Source organism: Triturus cristatus, chromosome 11 (genome assembly GCF_964204655.1).
Source record: "Triturus cristatus chromosome 11, aTriCri1.1, whole genome shotgun sequence".
Lineage (NCBI taxonomy): Eukaryota > Metazoa > Chordata > Amphibia > Caudata > Salamandridae > Triturus > Triturus cristatus.
This window is the reverse complement of record NC_140594.1, coordinates 527,378,546-527,398,118: the sequence shown is the minus strand read 5'-3', so window position 1 is coordinate 527,398,118 and position 19,573 is coordinate 527,378,546. Positions and strand designations below refer to the sequence as shown.

Sequence of the window (19,573 nt, the reverse complement as noted above, 5' to 3'; positions counted from 1 at the left end):
GTAGGGCAATCTCTACCCTCTCTTCTACTGGGTCGTTTAACTCATGATTGCCTACAATAAAAAAAACGAGGTGGTCACAGTGGAAATATACTAATAATTAGAAACAACATCACCTGCAGTAGTTCAATTATTCGTTTAATTATATTTAAACATAATCACATCCTTGTTTTGTTTGGCAGAATTATTTACATATTCATGCTAGGGTGCTCCAGAGGGAAAGAAAAAGAAAGGAGTGCTCGGGGATGTGCTCTGGTGAAGTACAGGACAAGAAGATCGACCAGTTCAACTCGGTCAATAAATTAAAAACAAGCACCCAAAACACACTAGCAGAGGAAAAACACACAGGGGAAGTCAAAAATAGCAGGTTCCCGGACTCCATTGCTAACGAAGGACAAAACTATCCAGGAGGTTTAACAACGCTAGACATTATCCCGCACTACAGCTCCAGAGGGAAGCATAACATCCTCAATCGGAGTGCTATTTTAAAACTTGCCAACTCAATTGAAACACTAAAACACCTGAAAACCAATCACATAGAAAGCATCCAATTCAAACCACTCTCAAGTGTAAAGGAGAGAGATAAGACTGTGGTAACTTGGAGCGATCCAAAGAACGCTAAGGAATTTTGGCAGCACAGAGAAGATTTTGCCAAATGGGGAATTGAAATTAGATTAACGGAAACAGAAAGATATCCAGATCCGTTATGCCCGATGGCAGAGTCTAGATCACAAACGGACAGCGGACTACTTCGGGGGGCAGTAGGTCCTACTGCCAGCACCAAGGAAGGCTGGACCAATCTACGTGTCATCCACAAAGGATCATCAGGAGCAACCAATCAAACTCGGAAAGTTCTACCCCCAATATCAAGTTCAATGGAACACAGGAAAAACGAAGCATGAAAATGCAACTTGAAAGTATGCTCGTGGAATATAAACGGACTAGGCAGCAAAATAGAGGATGCAGATCTATTAGTATTCCTAAAAAAAATGTATATGTTATTACTTCAAGAAACTTGGTCAACAGCACCTGTTCAGAAAAATGGTTTTAAAGAATTTCAACAACATGCCACCAAAGGCAGCTCACTTGGCAGGGCAGCCGGCAGATTATCATTCTTCCTTAGTACAAGCATACCATGGACATATGATCTGATTGGGTCTGGACAAACATGGATTCAGTGCATCAAAATTGTACTACCATATGACCTTTCCTCTGGTGCACAAGACTTTCAAGAGGCACGGTCAATGGTAATTTGCAATACCTACATTCACCCAGGGTAAAAGACGAAACCAGAAAAAATGCGACCCTCCAAGTGCTGGTTAAATCTTTGCAATCCACTTTCCCACAGGCGGGATTTGTAGTGTCAAGCGATTTCAACATTTTCTTATTACAAACAGAACATACACAAAACAAACAACAAAACTAATTTAAAGGCAAAACAATCCCTCCATTAATAACAAACCATCGAAAAAAGGATAGTTACGGCCAGCTGTGTGCCTTAAATTTGGCTGAAATCGGCATGATCATTTTAAATGGACGCTTTCCGCAAGACCAGCCAGCAGCATCAACCAGAATAGCCAAACAGGCCCAATCAGTACTAGATTACACCATAGTGGACCTGGAGGTACTGCAAAGGATCGTCAGTTACCAAATAATCCATAGACTGGAGAGCGACCACAGCCCGCAAGCAATTGACCTCAGCCTTCAAATAGCAAGGGCACCAGCAAGCAATAACTTGTTGGAAATTCCCAGCCCATAACTCTTAAAAAGACCCGCGTGGAATGGAAAGAACGTCGAAGAAATAATGACCCATTTAAAAAAAGTACAGACAAAAGGAAAAGAACGAAGACTGGCAGAGAATTGGGCAAATTGGGAAAAGATGATCACAAGTCTAATTTATAAATTCGGATCCCAAAATAAAAGCCACAAAAGCAAATCAAGGCCAATAACTTCAGAGCCCCTTGGCTCCCTAGTGTGCAAAAAAGGATTCTTAATCAGGAAATAAGAAAGCTACGAGGAAAAGTTCAGATCATAGGTGAAGATACAAAGCGACAAATTTATAAATTAAGGCAAATATACAAAAAAGAGGACTGGACAGCAAAGAAGAAGCAACAAACTGAAATTTGTTTAAAATTAGTGAAAACAAGTAAATCAAACAATAATAGGAAAGTTTGGGCAGAATTTAATAAAATAGCAAACGGATCCTTCTGTGAACACAATGCAAATATATCAGAGGTGGATTGGATACAGCACCTAGCACAAAACCAGGGAACAACAACAACTATCAAGCAATGAAACCAGATCACACAATCCAATACCAACAAAAAAGTGAGGAACCTGAACAAAATTTTTAGGAAAATTGGATTAAAACTCATCAGGTACAAACGGTCATAAAAAAACTAAGGTCCATTGGCGCCCCTGGCCCAAATGGTTTTCCAAATTGGCTCTTTAAACAGGACCAATCATTCTGGGCAGAACATCTTAGCCCACTGTTTAACCATTCTTTTCAAATGGAAAGTATACCTTCATCATGGAGAGGGAGCATCTTGCATCCAATTTTTAAAGCAGGCGCCAGATCGGACCCGGCGAATTATAGGCTGATCGCCCTTATCGACGTAGAGGCCAAAATATATGCGCCAAACCTCCTGACAGCATTGGAAGAATGGGTCACCATGAGCAAGAGCCTCCCTATCACACAGACGGGGTTCAGGCCGGGAACAAACACGGTGTGCAACTTGTTAGCCCTGAACCTTCTTGTAGAAAAAGCGAAAGACAAATCAAGTAAATTGTGCACTTGTTTTGTCGACTTAAAAGCAGCTTTCAACACAGTATCCAGGGATCTCCTATGGCAAAAGATGGCAAATTGGGGAATTCCACCAATGTTACTGCGGGCCATTATCAACCTGTACACATCTACCTGGGTCAAGATAAAATTAGGGAATGGTGAAAGGACAACAACAAAGATCCCAACGCACATTGGCCTAAGCAGGGATGTGTACTAGCCCCTACTCTCTTCAACATTTTTACTGCAGACCTGGATATGAGGCTATCAGAAGTCCAAAGTGATCCTTCAAAGATAGCACACTGCAAAATAAGAAGCATGCAGTACGCAGATGTCATTGTCCTATGCAGCCAGACCCCAATGGGTCTATAGCGCTCCATCACAATGCTGCTCGAATATACTAGGGAGCATGGTCTGTCCATAAACTACAAAAAAACGAAGGTTAACTGTTTTTCATTACACGTAGGACAAAACAAAAAATGTAAATGGCACGCAGCAGGAAACACCATAAAACAGAGCGTTGCCTATAAGTACCTAGGAGTAGTGGTAGACTCAAGGTTTACTTTAAAAGACCACCTACTAAACAGAAAAGCACAGGCAAACAAATTACGCTTTGCTCTAAATGTGCTAAAAACAAAACTGAAGTGCCTATCCAACTTATACTTGCTAAAAGTTTCTTCCAACTCTTACTCAGAGGACAAGATGCAAACTTCCTGAATCTATAACAATCAGGGTTATTTAAATACATCTTTCAGATCCCGCAGTTTGTATCGCAAGCACAAGTATGTTTGGAATTTGGGCTATCAAATCTACACCCAGTAAGACAAGCAGCAATAATAAAAATGTGTTGGAAACTAAAAGCAGCACAAGAGGATTCCTTAATGGGGCACTGCTGCACCGAAATAATGAATCAGGCAAAGGGAGAAAAAAGCCTGGAACACAGTATTAGAAGAAGCGTTGGCAACCCTCAAAATGCAAGAAGCCTGGAACACTAACTACAGCTTTGCAGCTTTCAGAAAAATAGCCAATAATACGGCAAAACAAAAAGCCTGGATCATAGATAAAGCCGCCATAGCAAAGAAAAAACACGTCTGGACGGTATTATCCTTGTATGAGAGACGCTCCCCTCAACCATACCTAGTCGACCATATAACAATAGCAATTCAACAACTGCTACTTCGAATTCGGTTGGGGGCTTTTGTCTCAAAAGATCAGGTTCCAGCATGGAAACAAACATGGCCAACAACACTCTGCAGACTCTGCGGCCAAGTGGAAGAAACTCTGATTCACTTACTGTGTATTTGTTCAACTGCGAATAACTTGAGACGTTATTATTTATTACAAGCATTTTGTACATATCAAATTAGATCATGTCGGCCAGCAGTAATGTTAGCACTGAATAGCCATTTGTTACAGGTAGCATGCAGGGCCAGTCAGTTTTTTACTACAGAAATCTGAAAAATAGCATTTTTGAATCTTTGAGCAGGGGAAAAGAATGATGCCGAATTCAGTTTTCTCTTCTTTGGTATTGTTTTCCATATTTAGTTTTATCATGTAATCATTACATTGTTATTTAAGGATCTGCATACCGTTGCACTTTTCAGAGCATGACATCAAATGTTTACAATTTAAGGATTTAGGAGCAAATCACTGCACAGCATCTAATTCAATGTCAATTTTGTAAATATGATCGTATATACTACTTTTGCATCCTTTTTACTTTGTTAACGTTATCTGGACGATTTTAGCACAAAAATTGTAAAGGTTTTAATTAACTATATACAATAAAATGTACTTACTTACTTACTGGTGAAGGGTGCCAGAAAGAGAAAGGCAATGTGCAATATTTACATCATAGAAAACTAATAGCCTGTCCAGCCACATTAAGGGTAACATCTGCATAAGACAACATAGTAATACAGTGACACAGTAAATTTATTGCTGTTGTCTATACGTGGAAACAAATGAGCCCGTCGATGTTTCGACCCCAATAGTGTATGAAGGGAAGTTAGATCCTTAAAGTAGGGTCTTCATCAGGATATGTGGAGACACCTAGGGATCGTTTAAAATATATGGCCATATTATTTCAGGTGATGGAGACATGTTAACATATAATTAATCAACGAAAGGAAGTGTATGTTACCGTTTGTTACACCTAGAAGAAATCTGGTGGATCCAATTGAAAGGGTGGGCCAGTAGGTTCCTATGTTGAGGAGGCGAGGGCTTGCGTTATAAGTTGTGGTTTAGTACGCGCTGCAAATTAATTTAAAAAAAAGTGAAAATATATCAGCAGTTGTCAGCCCTTTGACATGAGGTGATCAGGGGTCCCATAGGGCCAAAAACGCATTGACGCACTTACTCAGTATTTAAAGTCTTAATGGACGCGAGAGTGAATCACATGTTCTTGACATTTTCCAGAACTGAATTAATCCCATTGCAATCTATTGAGGGAAAGCAAAGCACCTGTGCTTGCCGATCTGACTACGGTATCGGTCTCACGCCCTCTTGCATTTGAATAGGTGTGTGGAATCTACACGTTATGTACCCTCGAATCCATATTATGGGATCCTGAGGATATGGACTTTCTTGTATCTTTCGCCGTGCAGTGATTTGCATTTGTTAGCATCCACCTACTTTAGCATATTGGAATCTCTGCAAATTATCCAGTTGAATCTATATTAAGGAAGTCTTCTGTTATTGATTGCACGGCGATATATGTATTACAGACTGCTGGATGACCACTTTTCTCTTATTCTACTACGCTTAAACACCGCCCTGAAGAAGTTCTTATCTTAAAGAACGAAACGCGTTGGCTGATTTCTTACTCTATGAAAAGAAAGTAACATATATGAAAATTAAAAGGAACTCTAAGGACTCATTAAAGTTTGGACTTTTTTCTGGTGCACCTTCCTCTTTTGTTAAAAGTGCTTCCTCATCTGATTTTCAGTGGAGTCCCTCTGCGACGGACTTTGGAAGAATTGTGCACAGGACATCTACTATTGTACATACTAGGTTTGAGGTGCTGAACCAGTGGTCAGCCGTGGTGGTTTCTTTTGTCAACTAACTACAGCTTTGCAGCTTTCAGAAAAATAGCCAATAATACGGCAAAACAAAAAGCCTGGATCATAGATAAAGCCGCCATAGCAAAGAAAAAACACGTCTGGACGGTATTATCCTTGTATGAGAGACGCTCCCCTCAACCATACCTAGTCGACCATATAACAATAGCAATTCAACAACTGCTACTTCGAATTCGGTTGGGGGCTTTTTTCTCAAAAGATCAGGTTCCAGCATGGAAACAAACATGGCCAACAACACTCTGCAGTCTCTGCGGCCAAGTGGAAGAAACTCTGATTCACTTACTGTGTATTTGTTCAACTGCGAATAACTTGAGACGTTATTATTTATTACAAGCATTTTGTACATATCAAATTAGATCATGTCGGCCAGCAGTAATGTTAGCACTGAATAGCCAATTGTTACAGGTAGCATGCAGGGCTAGTCAGTTTTTTACTACAGAAATCTGAAAAATAGCATTTTTGAGTCTTTGAGCAGGAGAAAAGAATGATGCCGAATTCAGTTTTCTCTTCTTTGGTATTGTTTTCCATATTTAGTTTTATCATGTAATCATTACATTGTTATTTAAGGATCTGCATACCGTTGCACTTTTCAGAGCATGACATCAAATGTTTACAATTTAAGGATTTAGGAGCAAATCACTGCACAGCATCTAATTCAATGTCAATTTTGTATATATGATCGTATATACTACTTTTGCATCCTTTTTACTTTGTTAACGTTATCTGGACGATTTTAGCACAAAAATTGTAAAGGTTTTAATTAACTATATACAATAAAATGTACTTACTTACTTACTGGTGAAGGTTGCCAGAAAGAGAAAGGCAATGTGCAATATTTACATCATAGAAAACTAATAGCCTGTCCAGCCACATTAAGGGTAACATCTGTATAAGACAACATAGTAATACAGTGACACAGTAAATTTATTGCTGTTGTCTATACGTGGAAACAAATGAGCCCGTCGATGTTTCGACCCCAATAGTGTATGAAGGGAAGTTAGATCCTTAAAGTAGGGTCTTCATCAGGATATGTGGAGACACCTAGGGATCGTTTAAAATATATGGCCATATTATTTCAGGTGATGGAGACATGTTAACATATAATTAATCAAAGAAAGGAAGTGTATGTTACCGTTTGTTACACCTAGAAGAAATCTGGTGGATCCAATTGAAAGGGTGGGCCTGTAGGTTCCTATGTCGAGGAGGCGAGGGCTTGCGTTATAAGTTGTGGTTTAGTACGCGCTGTAAATTAATAAAAAAAAGTGAAAATATATCAGCAGTTGTCAGCCCTTTGACATGAGGTGATCAGGGGTCCCATAGGGCCAAAAACGCATTGACGCACTTACTCAGTATTTAAAGTCTTAATGGACGCGAGAGTGAATCACATGTTCTTGACATTTTCCAGAACTGAATTAATCCCATTGCAATCTATTGAGGGAAAGCAAAACAAAAAGAGGAGGTAGTTGGCCTCAAACGGCTCCTGAACATATAACAGACAGAAATATTCAAGGACATTCAGGGCTGGAAGAAAGCATACCTCCGCACTCGACCAAGGTCACCGGATCTCTGGCGTGCGGGCAGCTTCGTGGTTTATTAAGTACAGGTCGTGGAGTGGTCAACGTGCACGCGGGGAGAGAGCTCGTAAAGTGATCCTCCTCTAGATGCTGACCTAGCCCGCCCGACGTGGCTGGTGTCAGCCTAAAGGGTGACGTCTCCACAGTGAAGCAGTGAGAAAAAAAGAGCAAAGAATGCCCATGGTAATGGTCAATCGATGGGAGGAATCTCACCCCCGCATGGATAATGTCAAGCCATTGGGTAATATTCGTGTGGAATATAGGGTCATCCATTGGATGTTTATCTCCATAATAGTCATCAAACATCAACTGTGACCCTGGGAGTCAGCAAAAATCCGACAGAATACCTTGGTTGGAACCCAAACCAAGGATTCGTCATTCTTCCAGAGATTCCTAGATCTAATAGCAAAAAAACGATTGACAGAGGTGCACACTCAGTGATACAGTACAGTCATAATTATACATAGATGAGAAGTACAATTTCATGGGATACAATATATAGATACACATACTAATCCCAGTCATTCTCTTTGTTACACCCAAAGTAGGGGTGCGGGTACATAATACCGGAGGGCCCTCAATCAAAACCCCCTATTTAGACAGTTGGTGATGTGTGCTGGTGTAGCCAAGAAGGTAGACTTGTGCATCATAAATGTACCAAGTGGCCACTACTAAACAATTGTGAATGTATCCTGGTGTTTGCAATTAAGTAGACGTGTGTACATCACATTTAGTTCATTCATTGTTAAGGCATAACAGTTGTGCAGAGTGGCCACATCTAAACAATTATGAATTTATCGCGGTGTTTACAACGAGGTAGACGTGTGCATGTCTCATTCAGTTCATTCATTGTTAAGGCATGACAGTGGTGGCATCAAGTTCATTTAACCCATCATGAACCCTATCCATGGAATGCATCCATTTGCACTCCTGAACTTTGAGGACTGAGTTAATGTCCCCACCCCTGATGCCCATTGTGACCTTCTCAAGGACCACCCAGTCGAGACTCTTTGGTGGATGATTCAGTTGCTGAAAATGTTCAACTACAGGTGCCCCAATGGTCCCACATCTAACCCTGCTAAAGTGTTGTAAGATGTGAACCTTGACTTTCTGGCGTGTTTGTCCTATATACATCGGATTACATGGGCAAATGATGGCATAAATCACATCATTTGTGATGCAATTTGTGTGTGTTTTTAATTCACAAGTGTGTTGTTTGTAACTCAGTTACCTTTTTTCAATAGTGAGGCTGCAAGCTTTGCAGTGGTGCCATTTATATTGGCCCAAGATCTCAGGTAAGTGGTGTAGAGTTCGGATGGAAGGTTGCGCAGGAGTCTCCAGCAGTGAGTAGACCGTACGCTCTTGCCCTTTTTAAATGAGTGCATGAGTGGATCACTTAACTCTAGATCATCTGAGATGAGTTTCCAGTGGTTGTTTACGATACGTCTAATTTCATTACTGCGAGTACAGTAGGGGGTGACACACATGGGTGCGTAGTTTGGGTGTTAATAGAGTCTCCCTCGGTTTGAACCATGCCCTTTATCAAGCTCGTTTCACCAGTCTCCTTGGGTATCCCCTATCAATAAGACGATTGAGCAGTCTCTCAGACTGTTCAAATAAGTCTTCTTTGTGTGTACAGTTCCGACGAATTCTCAAAAATTGCCCGAAGGGCAAATTGTCCCTCAAGCCCCTGGGGTGGTGACTGCTGTATCTTAGTAATGTATTTCTTTCCGTTGGTTTCCTGAACAGGGTAGTGTATAGTGAATAATTTTCTGCTTTGATGGAAATGTCCAAGAAATCAATTGTTTTGGGGTCGAAGTGCATCGTAAACTTGATGTCAGTTGATCTATCATTCAGCCATTAGTGAAAGGTCTCCAATTCTGTGGGGCTCCCTGTCCAGATAAGCAATATGTCGTCAATATAATGTTTCCAGAAAGTTATATGATCATAGTTGGGGTTGGCTTCGTTGTAAATAAATGCATTCTCAAAATGATCCATGTAAAAAATAGCGTGGTCCGGTGCGAAGCTCGCGCCCATGCATCATGGCTACCTCCAGAAGCTTAATGATAAAGTCAGTTGGAACCTGGGCCGGCTGAGGTCTCTTGTCTAGTACTGTAACCATGACTTCCAAGGCCGGTAATTGTGGGATGCTTGTATACAAGGAAACAATGTCCATAGTGACGAGTAGTTGGCGTGTGGAATCAAAGGGCAAATTGTCCACTAGTCTGCAGCTCTGCAATTTGGTAGCGTTTTGACCAGTGTTCCACGAAGCAGAAGGCCTTTTTATGCAATGCATTTTCAAAACATCTGGGAAGAAGCAGGAGTGTGTGCTATAAAAGCCAAAGAATATGTGCTTTGTTTCCCCTGTGAATATCTTGTGCATTGCTGGCTCTACAATGAAAATACAAGCAGCTGCTGGTGATAGCAAAGGTCTGCAGCCAGCCCTTTCTGAAAGAACTTGTGATTTCCTTGCATCCACAGTCTTTACTTATGCGTGGGAAGAAAATGCAGCCTGAGACGCTCTCTAGCAAGGAGGGCTAACATGTGTGCTCTAAAATCATCAAGAAAGGGTCGTGAATTTGGCAATGAACAATAAATGAAACTTCTTCTTTAATCTTTATTTCGACTAAGTAAAGTCATAAAAGAAATACAATACAAGTACAACCAAATTTTTCACAAATAAACAGACTTCTAGGGTGAAAAAGGTTACATCATCTAAAGAAATATCTATCGGAAATAAGAACCACATATGATACAATTTTAGATTTCAAATCATCAAAAAAGTTCTTCTGATATTCCATACGGCAGCTAAATACTTGCTGACAGAAAATACAGTAGGGGGAGATAAGTCAGATTTTAACAATCGGTAGGCATCCATGTGGTGCCTAAAACCCTAATTCCTGCAGATGGGAATAATTCACTTTTTCCTTGATTTCAAATAAGATGGACAAAAAAACATTAAATGAATATCATTCTCCAGCTTGTTAGTACAGGCTGGACAATTTTTAGGAGTAGGTGGGTGCCAACTACTGGTGAGGGCTCTAATTAGTAATGCATTGTATCTCCATTGGAGGAATAATTTCCTAAGACCAATGGGATTAATGTCATCCAAAACTGTCTCCAACTTGTAATAGTCCTTCACTGTTAGAAAGGTAGTAGACATAGGCCCCAGGGTATTAGTTGCTAGAGAAACAGTCAGATTTCGATCATAATATAGAGCAACCAAATCTTTGCGAGATATAGAACTGCATGCCTCTTGAGGATTTGCCCACAGGGCCGATAGGCCCAACCCCGATAGTTCGTCCTTTATATACTTGAGCCATGGAATTTTACGTAGGGCTGTATGTTGGTAAAGCTCCATGAACTCACAACGATAACTCAAGAGTTCAGGGGTTGTCCAGAGTCGTCTCCAGAAAGTAAGGGGCTTCACACCTAATTCTTCCTTTATTGGTCTTAGTCCCAAATCAAGCCTAAGGAGAAGAAGTGGTGTACTCGGCGGTAAAGCGGCCAAGTTCCGTAGGAACTTGTTTTCCGTTACAACAATATCATGGGCGCAATTGTTGCCCCACAATTCACTACCGTATATTACTGCGCCACGCACCTGCAATTTATAAATTTCGAGTGGCGAGCCAATAGGATGTATCATGGATTTTTTCCATAAATTCAAGATGCCCCCCACCTTTTGAGATAGCTTTAAGTTAGATTTTGTCTGATGGTGGGTCCATGTCATCTTTTCGTTCAGGGTCAGTCCCAAATACTCGAACGTGTGAGCTCTCTCAATACTGGTACCATGGATAACAGGATTGGGGCGAGTTGCCCTAGGAGGATTATAGATCATAAATTTTGTTTTGGCCGTGTTGATTTCTAGCCCCCGATCAGCACAAAAGGAGGCGAAACCATCCAAGACTCGTTGGGCACCCATAGGTGTCTTGGCAAGTAACAAGGTATCATCAGCAAACATAATAGCTGAGATACCTATACCAGCGAGTCGTGGAGCGTCGCGATTTGGTACTTCATTCAGGTGGGAGATGAGTCCATTTACGTAGAGGCAAAACAGGGTCGGTGCCAAGACACAGCCCTGCCGTACCCCCCTTTCAACGGGGAAGCTAGCTGATAGGCCTCCTTCTCTCCCACATCTGACCTTTGCAAAATTATTGGTGTGAAGACGCACTATAATCTGCAAAAGAGGTGGTGGAAGGCCTAGTTCCTGCAACACAGTCCAAAGTTTCGTGCGTGGAACCAGGTCAAAGGCCGCACGTAAGTCAACAAAAATAGTGTAGAGTGAGCCCCCCTCCAGCCTGACTGTCTTCCAAAAGAGCATGCATAATCTAAAGATCTGATCAGTTGTTGAGACGCTCTTTCTGAATCCAGCCTGGTAGGGGCTCAGGATCTCAAATTCCTCCATCCAGTCCATGAGATGGTCTAGGATCAGCCTTGAGAAAAGTTACTGGGCAACATCTATCAGACTGATAGGCCTGTAGTTACCAGGGAGCAAAGGGGACCCCTTTTTGAAAATAGGGACAACTTCTGCACCCAACCATGTAGAGGGAATTGGCATACCTCCAAGAATTGCATTAAATAATGCAGTAAGATATGGGGCCCAGACTCTGGGTTCGTGTTTGTACAGATCACCAGGAACACCGTCCAGACCGGGAGCTTTGCCCGCAGGAAGCAGGGATATAGCACGTTGGACCTCGCTCAGGGTAAAATTACCGTGCGTAACATCACAGCGGATAAATTCAAGTGAAGGGGGGTCCCCCCTATAGAGAGTGCTAAAATGTTCTTCCCAATTTTCAGGGGCAATATTAGGATTTACTGCTGAGACGGGTTCCGTTGGGCCAGTAGGCCCAATCAGCCAGAATCTCCGTGAGTCTCTGCACTGGAGGGCAGATGTTAACCTGTCCCAATTTTCTGTTGCCCACTCAAGTTTGGCGTGGTGTATTAGAATCCTATAGTTACGTCTCTTTTGTTGTATATCCTCCCTGTTGACTTTCTTTTTTATTGCATCCAGCAAATTACTTTTGGCCGATCGACAAGCCCTGTTATACCATTGGGACCGTCTACAGGTCCTTTTAGTACAAGGAACAGTTGGATTAAGTATATCAGCTAAGGTGGAGAATAGCTCTTTATTAACCTCGGCCAGTTTTGGGCAGTAATCAGGGAAAGAGTGGTGCTCCATAAGATTTAGAACATCGTCCAGTGCACGTCCAGCCCTCACATAGACTTGGGAGAGTTCTCCTTGATTACCGGCCAATTTAGCCCATTTAACTCTGCGTTTATTGTTAGTCAGAGTAGCTTTGTTCGATATCGGAGATTTGGGTACTGAGCGTGGGTCACCGGGACACAAACCAGATAGAGATACATCCAGTATCAAGGGATTGTGATCGCTCTCGCCCCTGGAGACCACCTCAAAGTCCAAAACTCTATTCCACTCCTTACATTGGAGAAAAATGTAGTCGAGTCTAGCCTCCCGCCCTTGCTTATTAAACGTAGGCCTTGAGGGATTGTCCGAAATTGTTCGGCCATTACAGGCCCTGATTGAGTGGGTCATCGCCATGGAGGTGATTTGGACGGCCAAGGGAGCCCAAGACCTAACCATTGGGCCCGCGACCTGTGGGATGTGCCATATTTCATCCTCCTCTTGATTTGCTTGGTCCACCAACCCCTGGAGTGGTTCAAAATGGGAATTAAAATCTCCCGCTATAAGGAACATTATACCCTCAGGGATCTTGGTTAAAACATTAGATAGAACATCAATTACCCCAGATTCCGCACATACATTCACGGGCCTAGAATACACATTAATCACGGCTAACTTCGTGCCTAGAGACCAATCTAATAACAAACAGAGAACATCCTCAGAGCCAGTTTCTAGAATCATAACACTGCAGCCCAGGTGTGTGGCAACCCAAATGGTTAGGCCTCCTGATGGGCGGCTTCTACCTCCCCACACAGCCGGAATAGAGAAGGTAGCAAAGCCCACACGATGGCATTCCTGCCTTGCCCATGTCTCTTGAAAACAGCATATATGATGGAGGTCTATAAAGGAGCCCCACAGAGGGCAATCGAGCTTACTAGCTAAACCAGCTATATTCCACGAAAGTACTTTATGTGTAATTGATGAAATTACGGTAGAATCTAATTTTTTACCGGTAGGGAGTTCACTCGGAATCATTGGAGCAGTTGGAAAGGCAACAGAGGAGGCGGGACAATTGGAGTGTTGGTTAGGGGATAGGATCGCTTCAACAGGAAAGTTGGGAGTGCCGACCACTGGGCTCAGTCAGTCAACTTCTTCGAGACCGGCATATCTATTATTACACGAGTAATCGCCTCGTGTGTGCACATCAAAACGTATGTGCCTCTGACTTCTACTTAACGAAGTGGGTCCAACCCAAGTCCAATTTCCGTCAATCTCAGGCTTGGAAAAGGTAGTAATTGGGGGGTAAAAAAAAGAGAGTGGTAGGGGTTTAATAGAGGTAGCTCCAGTATTTCCCAACCAATTACAAATAAAAGATGCAATCTGGGGCTTGCTAAAATTCACCAGGATGCAGTCACCCTTAATTTTCTTTATAGTACTTCCCAACCAAGAAACCCTCCTGACCATTAGAACCTCAGAGCTTATATTTGGGGGGAGAGACCTGTGTGTGTTAAGCCAGCTGATCACTTTGTTTTTGAGAGAAGCATAGGTCTCTGAGTCGGGATTAATAAGCTCTGGGACACCACTTAAGATAATAACATATGGCGCTGCTTCAGGTGGAAGATTGATCACATTTTTCCAACTGAGACCAGCCACTTCTTCACGAGTACGGTTACCAGGGACCCTAGAGGTTCCCCCTGCTTCTATATGATTTAGTCTAGGAGCTCCATTAGGATTTCTAGTTGGGGTAGGTGGATGACATTGGGCAGGTAAGGGGATGGGAATATTAGAAGAGGAAGAGTTAGAGGTAGGGGGTGGAGCGCTAGATAAAATAGGAACCGTTCTGGGAAGGAGAGTTGTCGGAGCTGCAAGTGGGGGAAGAGAAGGGGGTTGGGGATTACTCGTGCTCTTCACAGATGCATTATGAGTTTTGCCTCCACTCCCCAGTGGGTTAGCTGTATCTGAGATAGCCCTTTCTATATCTTTGAGTCTTGCATCGATAGCGTCAAACCTAGCCATCATCGTAGTGAAATATCCCTTAAGGACATTATTTAATGTATCTATGAGGGAATGATTTCCCCATTCAGAGCCTTCACCCCGATCTAAGGCATGGAACAGGGACTCAGATTGGCAGGGGGTTTTCACTGGGGATATATTGGATGTTACCCTATTAATTGTAGGTGGCCTAGTAGGGGTTATAATCAAAGTGTTTGGGGCAGTGTTGTGGGAGGGGTCCAATCTCGCTTTTTTCCCTCGTTTAGAATACTCCTCGCGTTTTCTTTTGGGAACTGCCCCCTGCTGTGTCAAATGGGCATGGCACGTAATTGAGTCCGATGATATTTCAAGCCTTTGGGGGGGTATAGTCTCGGGAATAGGTTGTAGTATGTCTCTGCCTGTAGAAGTACTGGACCTGAGATCATGTAAAACCGATTCAATTGTTTGATCAATAGTATCCAAGAGAGCTGTGTTTGAATCATCCAAATTCGATGGGGACCTGACAGAAGCAAGTAAGCCCAACGAAGACCTCCTGGTGCTATTAATTCCATCAGATAAGCGCCTTTCTAACATATTCAATTCGCTTTGGACAACGGAGTTCGCCCTAATGATAAAATTGTCCAAGGTACCGGCTACATAGGGTTGTACTCTTGAAAGTTTACCTCGACTATCCATGATAGGGGTCGACTTACACCACGGGAAACAGCAGAAGTAGAAGACCAAGAGACGGGGCCCGGTCCGGTCTTGACCGTGCTTGAACGGGCCCGCCCTTTGCCCGGGCTTCGCCCCGGTCTTCGTCCCGCTCGCGTCCCGCTTACGCGATGATGGGCGTGGATTAAATAATGGGAAGAGGAGGGGCCTGGAAGAGGAACCAGGTGCAGTGTTGCAATACGTTCCAAAGCACCCTGGTCCTCGCAGTCCCGGCAACGTTGAAAGCCCAGGGAGGTGTGCAGCGCTATACAAATTGTCCTGTAAGCTCCTCCGTGGCAGCAACAGCTAAAATGTACTAAAATCCAAGTCCGCGCCTACGAAATGAAACAGGTATTATGTCTCATCTCCTTTTATTTTCAATGTAATTTTTTATCCCTCCGTACTTAACACAATTTTGTTTTCTCTTTTATTGTGTTAAGTGGAGGTTTCTTGCCAGTCAAGATGTAGATAAGAATTCAACACTTATCTCAAACACTTTAACACTTAATAAAGGAAAATATGATTTTACTTCAGTGTCTTCCGAAATATTCCCCCTTGTACTTTTGCTGCGCAGGGTGAACTGCCTGCTCAGTACAGAGTCCATACCTCTCTGTTATTTTGCTTATTGTCGGGTTCGAACCAAAACAGACTACGGGATGTAGATCAATTAAAGTGAAGAATTGGGACTTGGGAGCTCCTCAGAATGGTTAGTATTTGTTTTGTAAAATAAGGGTTTGAAAATAAAAGGTGCAAGGCCACTTTGCAGAAAATTGTGCTTAGCTTCCTAAACTCCATACTCTTCGTAACATGATAATAGACATACCCTTCAAATGAAGCGTTGTAGAGTCTATGCACAGCCTGCTGATTACCAGAGCTAAGGCATGCCTCAGTGTTTAAGTGAATGAACAAATGCACAGCAGTCAGTGGCCCGGCTACGGGTTCTTTTCATTCCCAGCACTGCTTGCTGTTTCTCAGAGACCTGTCTGAGGAGAATTCCCACAACCCGGAACAACTGGAAAACAGCTCTCCTGGAGTTGGCCATTGAATTTGCACGTGTTATTAATATGCCATGGTACAAACACACTTAAGAAAGCTTTGTCGGGAACCTGGCGTTTTTCAAGCGATGGCAGCGGGCAGAAGCCATTTCGGGCATTGCCTGCATAAAATCAGTCTTTAGTTTCTAACTTTTAAATAGAACTCCAAAAACCGTTATAAGGTTCTCACTCCACATCAGTGATACGACTAGCTGTACCATAGATAGGAAAGCAAGCTCCCGCTTCTTGTACTCGGTGAGAGAATTTCAGTGTAAAAAGCTGCGGGCGCCCTGCTGTAAAATTAAAAGCGCTTGTGAAAGCGCTTCAGTTGCAGGCAGCGGACGGAAGCCATTTCAAACAGCCTGCTTTGTTAGCTGTACCATAGAAAGGAAAGCTAGCTCACACTTCTTGTGCTCAGTGAGAGAGCTTCACTGTAAAAGGCTGCGGGCACCCTGCTGTAAATATAAAAGCGCTTGTGAAAGTGAAAGCGCTTCAGTTGCAGGCAGCGGTGGAAGCCATTTCAAACAGCCTGCTTTGTTTGCGACCTGTCTGCTGGGGAGTTTTGCAGCAGCGACTCAAAAGCCTGGGCTGCGGGGAGGGACCTTGAATGCCATATGTACAAGACGCTGCTGGCGCCGTGCCGATAAAATTAAAGGCGCGTGGCTGCCATGGTGTGTGATGTAGCGCGGGAAGTGAAGCACTGAGCATGATTACTAATGAGAAACTCAATAGAGAAAATAGTTCTTACAAGACTAAATAACACGTACTGTGTAACAACCTAAGTAAAGGGGCCAGTAGCCATTGGAGGATACAAATAATGACATGGCCGTACTAAATAGGGACTAACAAGCCTATTAAGAAATCAGAAGTTAGCTTTTACAAAGGACAAAGACACAAGCCAATGAAAAATATGGGCCAGAGCAGCTCCTGCGCGCTGGCTCAGACTTGACCTAATAAACTGAACGAAAGGTAGGATTGTGAGAATATTGCACACATCGTAATTTTCTTAGTTTACACTAGGTTTGGGAACTTAGTATTAAGATGTTTTAGCGAGTGATAGTTGATCAGATGAGAGCAGGTCTGAATCTGCGCTTTAAAAGAAGTTGTATTTCATATTTGCAGGTGCAGTATCCAGATGAAGTGCAGTATGGATTTAAAGTTCACGGAGAAGACGTGGTGATGCACCTTAAGAGAAATAAGTGAGTTTTTTTTCTATTTGCTTTGCCAAGCTTTCATTCTGCTTTTATGGAGAGCAAGGTGAATTCATGTTGTAGTTTTTTCAGCGATTCACTGGCGCAAAGAAAGTGACAATTCAGAAAACCTTCAGTTACGAGCGATGAAATCACATTTTTAATAGGTTCAAAACAAATGGAACATCACCATACAAAACCAAACTTAGAATCCTCCTAAAAATACAAATGATTCCACTTTAAAATGCATCATATCACAGCTACACATACTGTATCTTATCAACAAGGCATTTAAAAAGTATTGATTGCACACTTGCTCACTTAACCTCAGACTCACAGGACTTGGACGCTCAGTCATTCAGACTCCCTTATAGTGATCCCTACACTGGCTCTCTTATTAACTCTTCATGTGGGGTGGGGGAGTTAAGGTATCATTAATTGTGGAATTTCACTGTGCTTAGGCTTTGTGTCACATTCATTATATTGAAGTAGCTGCACTGTCTGACTGCTTTGTTTTAGTTCTAGCCTCAGCCAGTCTTTTTATTTCACTAAAATTATATTTATAATATACTTGTACAGGCTTTCAGCCAGTCCTCTCATTCATTGGTCTGTTTTTTAAAAAAATATCTTCATTGCATTTTATCTTTTCTGGTACATTAGTCCACAGGCAGGTGTACACATCAATATTTCAACGACATCGCTTGTTCCTGAACACTTTGCATATAAATCAAAATATTACCGTCTGTTTACTTCATTATCAGCCATGCCTAGGGCGTGGGGTTTACATTTACGTATACAAGTCCCCTCGGGCTCCTGCAGCCCGCATACTCCGTTATCTCCAATGGAGGACCAGGAGGAAGGCACTAAGCACACCTCTCCATGCCAGCGAGGGCGGTTTGCAAGAACATCAGTGCGTGCTGATAAGTACATTTCGCCATAAAATCCAACTCTGGAATTACATCATACAACGTGTTATGGGTAAATAGATCAATGGGCGTTCCAGCGTCAAGTCTATGCATTAGATATATATACATTTGTTTAGTTTTTGTTTTCCCCCTTTCTGTGCAACAACAATTCAACCTCATCCAACAATAATAACTAATAATATTAAGCAAGAAAAAAAAAAAAAGTGGAGACATCAGTTAACCGAGGGCGTATGATACCGGTGTTTGGAGTACCTTTCAGGTGGAGTCGGGGCCGGACCAGCGTGCAAGTATGATGTGTGGGCTGCTATGCTAACGTTCCATATGAGGGCATGTGTGTGGAAGTGATGCGCTTCAGGAGCTGCTTTCACATGGCGTTTTTCTTTTCCCCTTTCTTATTTTCATATTCTTTTTTTTCTTGGGGGTGGGGGGAAATGTGAGGTTCCTGCCTAGTCTAGTGACTACTATTAGGGTGGCATGTAAAGTCAGCGTGGTGTCGGCGACCTGGAGGTTCTTTAGGCGTCAGGTCTTGCCTGGTGCGCTGGAGGCGACTGCGGCGCTGCCGGAGGGTGTGTGAGATTTCTTAGCATTTCGTTCCAAGACTGTGCAATAGGATATTTTCGTAGCCCTGCCGTTTCTTCCCTGTGGAGGATGGTACCCTCCGCCCGTGCCCAGACCTCAAGAGATTTCACCCAGTGTGATACTTCTGGTGGATCCTTGTGCTTCCACCTTTTAGTTATGAGGCGCTTCGCAGTTATGAGGCCCAGGTCCCGAAACCTGGAGAACGCCTTATTGGCCTTAGTTCTCTTGCAAAGCCCCAAAATGCAAACCTCCCATGTGGAGGGTATCTCAGTTGGCTAGCGTTACCAATATCGTGCGCCAGTAGGGTAGAAGCAGGGGGCAGGACCACAACATATGTAATAGATCAGCACCTAGGAGATGACACCTCGGGCATTCGGATGTATTGACATTGAAATATTTATTAATTTTGTCTGGTGAAAGGTACGCCCTATGTAAAATGTAAGTTTGTATTAGTTTAAATCATGAGTTCCGCGGTATGTGCGTGGCACTAGCTATGACACGTTCCCACTCTTTATCCGACCAAGGACGGCCCCTGTCTTCTGTCCAGTGTGTGCGGAGTCTTTGCAATGGCTTCAATACATGAATGAGT

At 42.7% G+C, this 19,573-nt stretch overlaps 1 protein-coding gene across 1 annotated transcript in view; it reads left to right on the top strand.

Moving 5' to 3' along the window:
* LOC146784513 (zinc metalloproteinase-disintegrin-like berythractivase) overlaps positions 1-19,573 on the top strand; it is a 2,362,040-nt gene that overhangs the window by 416,121 nt on the left and 1,926,346 nt on the right. Inside the window, exon 3 of the mRNA XM_085632969.1 lies at positions 17,412-17,488. Within this exon, the coding sequence (XP_085489095.1) occupies positions 17,412-17,488 (77 nt within the window). The remainder of the gene's footprint in view (positions 1-17,411; positions 17,489-19,573) is intronic.